Source organism: Propithecus coquereli, unplaced genomic scaffold (genome assembly GCF_000956105.1).
Source record: "Propithecus coquereli isolate 6110/MARCELLA unplaced genomic scaffold, Pcoq_1.0 Scaffold98, whole genome shotgun sequence".
Lineage (NCBI taxonomy): Eukaryota > Metazoa > Chordata > Mammalia > Primates > Indriidae > Propithecus > Propithecus coquereli.
In genome coordinates, this window is record NW_012156173.1 from 2,548,077 (window position 1) to 2,553,756 (window position 5,680).

General features: G+C 37.6%; 1 protein-coding gene across 1 annotated transcript; it reads right to left on the reverse strand.

Moving 5' to 3' along the window:
- Positions 1-531: 531 nt before the first annotated feature.
- Positions 532-1,575, reverse strand: LOC105827152 (trace amine-associated receptor 4). The gene has a single exon (XM_012665171.1). The coding sequence runs from the start codon at positions 1,573-1,575 to the stop codon at positions 532-534; it is 1,044 nt and encodes a 347-aa protein (XP_012520625.1).
- Positions 1,576-5,680: the final 4,105 nt, after the last annotated feature.

Here is a 5,680-nt window from a genome sequence, read left to right on the forward strand (position 1 = left end):
GAAGTAACTACAACTGTCTGCTTCCTTCTCCCCTTCCATGTCACTCGCATGTCCCATAACTCAGGCTTTCAATGTGCTCAGGCTCTCTGCCACTTCCCTAATAAGCAATAATAACCTCAAGAAAGATTTAGATGAACTCAGGTCTATATGGCTGTCAATCATTGGAAAGACTGACTGTGTCTCCACGTCTAATGTTTACAAGTTAAAGGGAGAAAATTCTTGTTTTTTTTAAGCCAAAGAAGTGAGAATCTAAATCCCTAAATTTGGAATTTTAGGAATCAGGAAGCCTTGGGAGAGAGCTTTGTTGTTGTTGTTGTTATTGTTGGAGGTGCCTTCCCCAGAAGCCCAGAAATGGACCACCTTTGTAGCTCTGGTACACCCAGAAGGCTAGATCCATTGCTCCTGCTTAGGGGTCCTTTACACCAACTGGAAGAATCTCCTTGTCTAGTCAATCCATGTCCCTACTTTTGTGGAGAGAGGGCATCTAGGATTCCTAGCCAGAAAAGAATCCCAGTGAATGAGGTGCACAGCCTAGGCACATGCAGGAAACAAGCTTAGGGTGGAAGAGTCAGGCAGGAAGATCATTCCTGTGACAATCATCCTCAATGCCTTGCGAAACCAAGGGTAAGACATGCCATATATCATGGGATTGAAAGTGGAGTTGAAATAACCCAGCCAGAGGAAGACATTGTACAAATCCTCTGGGGTTGTGAAATTAACAAAAGGGTCTGTGATTGTCAAGACAAAGAAGGGCAGCCAGCACAGCACGAACACTCCCATGACTATGCTGAGGGTCTTGGTGGCCTTGCTTTCTCTTTTGGATGATGCCTGCATTTTGCTTTCTGCCCCAGCCTGTTTTGTCCTAGGACCTGTGCCAATTTGCTTAGCATGCTTCCTGGCCACTGTGAAAATGCGTATGTAAATCCCCACCATGACTGTCCCAGGGAGAAAGAAAGCTATGAAAGAGGCCAGTACCCCCCAGAGCTTGTTAAATACCAACACACACAAACCTGTGCAGTCAATGGCTGCAATAAAATCTTCTGTACCAATTGCGTTTAATTCTGAGAACACCAGGCCAAAGGCAAAAATGAGGGGAATGGACCAACTGGTGAGTAGAAAGACCTCTATAACAGGGATGGTAATTTTGGTGACATAACGCAGGGGGTCACAAACAGCGTAGTAGCGGTCCACTGAGATGAAGCAGAGGTGAAAGATGGAGGTGGTGCAGAGCATGATGTCACAGCAGCTGTGGACTTTGCAAAAGAGGTCTCCAAAGTACCAGCAGGACTCGATGGACCGGATCATACTGAAGGGCATGACCACGCAGCTCAGCAAAAAGTCAGTGGTGGCCATGGAGAGGATCAGGAAGTTGGTTGGGGAGTGGAGCTGCTTGAAGTGAGCGATGGAAATGATCACGACCATGTTGCCCAGTATGGTCATCACTATAGCCCCAATCATGACCGTGTACATGGCCCAGACATTCAGCACAGACCTCACATTTCTAGGGCACGAATTGTTAACCAAAGCAAAGCAAAACTGTACTTCCGGGGGGTTCTGGGGGTCAGGTGGATACATCGTCTTTGTCCAGTGGGTACTTCCTCTATTTTCTGTGTAAGAAAGAAGAAAAACAATAACATTCATGGGCAGGACAAGTTTTTAGAGAGGCCCAGCAAGCTTGCACTTCCAAACCAAGTTTGAATTCCCTACTGACCAGGAGGACTGCTTCCCGAAACTTCATGTGCGCAGAGATCACCTAGAGATCGTTTTAAAGCACAAATTTTGATTCTGGGGTAGGGCTGAGAGTCTGCATTTCTCGCAAGCTCTCAGGAGATGCCAATGCTGTCAGTCCAAGGACTGCTCCTTGAGTAGGAAAAGGTTAAAGAAAACAGAATTCATATTCAGTCATCCAATGTATAAGTAACACAAATGAATACATGTTCCAGTTGCACTAATATGTAGCCCTTACTCAAATTCTAAATTCACGGCAGATCAAGAATTTTCCCTGTCTTGCTTATATTAGCCAGATATTTTGGATAAAAGCCCTTTAAGAATTATCAAGAACTGTGGAACTATTATTTAATGTTCAGCTTAAGCAATAATTATGATCTGAAAATTATGCTACTTCTTTTTTAAAAAAAATTCTCTGTGGACATTTGCCAATGCTTTTGATCCTGTCACTTATTACATGCTATTCAATTAAGGAAACTTTTCTGTTTCCAGTGTGAAGAACAGTTTTTAGAACCTAGAGCAATATTATGGCAAACTAAATATGTGCTAAAGATGACAAGGTTATACATGAATAATCTCAAAAAAAGGAGGAAAAATACCTCAAATAATAGATTCTGTATATCTCATGGTTATCTCCTTTCATTTAGCAGATGCATTCATGAATGCAAATTCAGGTTGAGGTCCCCTTGTTCTCATATTTCAAGTTTTACATTTGGTAACAAACATGAAATATATGAGTGCTTATTGTTAAATCTGTCATTTCCAATCATTTATGTTGTTGCCTTTATAATGTGAAAATAATGGGAATGACTCTCCCAGAGTATGACATGGGTTTTTGTTTGCTTTTCCAGTGTCAGAGCTAGATGTGTAATTCTACTGACCAACGGCAAGCATTTGTGAAATCTAAGGCCAGTTGAAGTGGACTTTGGCCTGAGTATAGACTAAAACTCACTAGTCTGTTGGGGAAATGGACCTAGAAGCAGCACATCCTCACCAGACTTGCTTGAAAAAGACACTAAAGAGAATACAAGCACCTTTGAAAATAATATTTCCACTATTTGCTAGAGTAGCCCAGCAGTTATTTCCAATGTCTTTGTATTATTTGAAATCTTAACATTATGACACATTTTATTTCCTCTGGATACAGTAATTTAATTTCTCAAATTACACTTTTTTTTAGATATTTTTTAATTGTACCAATTAAATGTTATGTAATTGAGTTGAACTTGAGGAACCAAACCACGGGAGAGTAAAACGTAAGAAGGATAAGAAATCATTCAGCTCTTTTATAAAGTACAGAGTATGAATCAGAACACACAGCACAAATTATCTGATCACTTGTCACTTTGGTTACTAAGCTCTAAGAGGCTGAAAATAATGAAAACTTAAACACCTAATTAAATCAAATTTAAAGTTCTTTTTAAAATTATTTCTAAAGACACCTAACTAATACCACAAAATTGCTTAAGCATTTGTCACTATATATCCATAGATATAGCATTCCCCATGCAAAATAGTATATATACTTCATTATGTAGTTTTTGAAATTTTAAATTTCATTTTTAAAAACCTAATCCTAAGTTTATATAGTGAATTTCTTTAAAAAAAAAAACATGATATGAAACAACTTCTAGAAATGAACAGTATTCTCTCATGTTCCTTTTGCATAGTTCAATATACAGAAGAATATTTAAACATTTAAGTGTTAGATTAAGACAAGAAGATAGACACACATGTTTATTTTAAAAATTACTACATAGGTGAATTGTTAAGGTAATGTCAAAGATAAGAATAATTTTAAACCCATATCTTAAGCTCTTGGCCAAAACTTAAAATTACAAAAGCAAGTAATCAAACACAAATATGACTGCTAGCCTACTACTTTGTTAAAAGGGAATTGTTAGGAAATCAAATCGAGTTAGAGTTTTGTTTGTTACATAAAAACCTAACAGAATAGAGATTCCTTTTCTTTGGAGAGTCATCTTCAAAAAAGATATACATAACAATTTTTTAATAAAATAAATTTAACCCCTGTATGATATCTCACTTTTATCATTGGAAATTGTTTTATCTTTTTCTCTCTTTACCAATAACATTTCCCCAAGTGTCGGCAACAAAGAACTAAATTAATTATAACATTGCGAACAATCATCTAAGGAAAGCATAGGAAATTATTAGTTATTTCTTCTAGAAGGTAGAAAGAAACATTTGCTAACAATTCTGTAGAGGAGAAAAGCAAGAACTCAATAGTTTTTTAGTTCAAATTTAGTTCTTTAAGAGAAAAGATCACAGACTAATGAAACAGACCTCTGAAGGCCTCTGAAATAATGATTATGAAAATGTAAAAGCTTTTTACAATTTCAAGAAAAAAAGAAATTAGGAAATAATTTTTTCCTTAAGTACTAAATGCCTAAAATCACATGAGCATATATGTGTTTCCCTCAAATACAAAGGAGAAATTTTTAACAAGTTCAATAATGCATTGTAAATAAATGGAAAAAATTAGGAGAGAGATAAAACACCTGTTTTATTGGGCATGATTTTTCTTTTCTTACTGGTTACATAGCCCAAATACTCCACTTCTAGGGCTATTTCAGCAAAACTAATGATTTTTATCTTACTTTGGTATATCTCACTCATATAATAGTTTCTTAGATAAGGGAGATTATTTGTGAATCAGATTTAAGAAAGATCTCCTGTGGGTCTTCCTGTCATTGTCTCTTTAGAATCTCAGTGATTTTTTAAAAAATGATCCAGACATTTCTATAGGTCAGTATTTTAAGTGTGGTTTCTTTCGACATGCCAAAATAGCAAGTAAACAAAGAAAAAATAAATCTAGCTGACTTGTTTCTCTCCTAATAGAGTCTCCTTTGGTTGATCAAAATTTGGCTAATTAGGTCATTTGGAGTTAACATCATTGAAAGGTGAACTATCTGCTGTGCTATGGTTTCTTACCAGGCAAATGAGCCTCGTGCTCCCTCGCTCTCCTCCCTGCTCATTTCCCTCCAGTAAATGCACTTAGGCCCACTCTACAGTAGGTAGACTCCTTGCAGACTGTGCTGTCATCAGTATTTATGCACAAAATATGCCTCTTGAGGCAGCAGTACCTTGCGTCCTGCCTTTGACAGGTGTGTCTTTCACAACCTTCAGTGTGCTGCCAGCAAGAGATTACAGTAAGTCACCAGAGAATTGGCTCCAGGCGGGGAAATCAGTTTTGTGCTATCATTGCTATGGCCTCAGAGAGACAACATGGACTAGCCTCACACAAGGCCAAAGGTAGGGAAGAACACAGAAGAGGGAAAGAGAGAGAGTGAGAGGGAGAGAGGAAAGGAAGGAGGGAGGGAGGAAGGGAGAAAGGAGAAAATTTAATTCAAATCTAACACAAGCTCATTCCACTTATGACCAAATGCTAGATAATGTTTTCAAATAGTGAATTTTTTGATCTCCAGTGAAAGTTTGACTCAACTTCTATCTTTTCCTTTTGCTATGATGCACGAGTCAGTGATATTCCTTCACACTGCAGTTCCTTAAATCTACAGTTTTTCAAATAAAGGTCCTAGCCCAAGTAAAAAGCAAAAACAACAATATTTTGAAACAACCAGGATGAAAAGTGGAATCTTCCATCACCACCTGGCTATTTTTATGATCACTGGGAAAGGCATTTCTATCAATGTGCCATAGCTCCAGACACTAAGCTTCAGGTAGTTTACATTGAAAATTTAATCACCCATCAAGACCACAAAATCATTACATTTAAATACACAACACTTTCTAGAACATCAAAACTTAAGTATTGATCAGTTAATACCAATTCAATGGTGAGTACATGTGGTGCTTGTCTTTCCATTCTTGGGATACTTAGTAGAATGTGTTCCAGCTCTATCCAGGAGTATACAAGAGGTGCTATATCACCATTGTTTCTGTATTAGCTGATCAACACATAAGTGCACAT

Coding starts and splice junctions, on each gene's coding strand:
- LOC105827152 (XM_012665171.1), bottom strand. CDS start 1,575: ATGTATCCACCTGACCCCCAGAACCCCCCGGAAGTACAGTTTTGCTTT.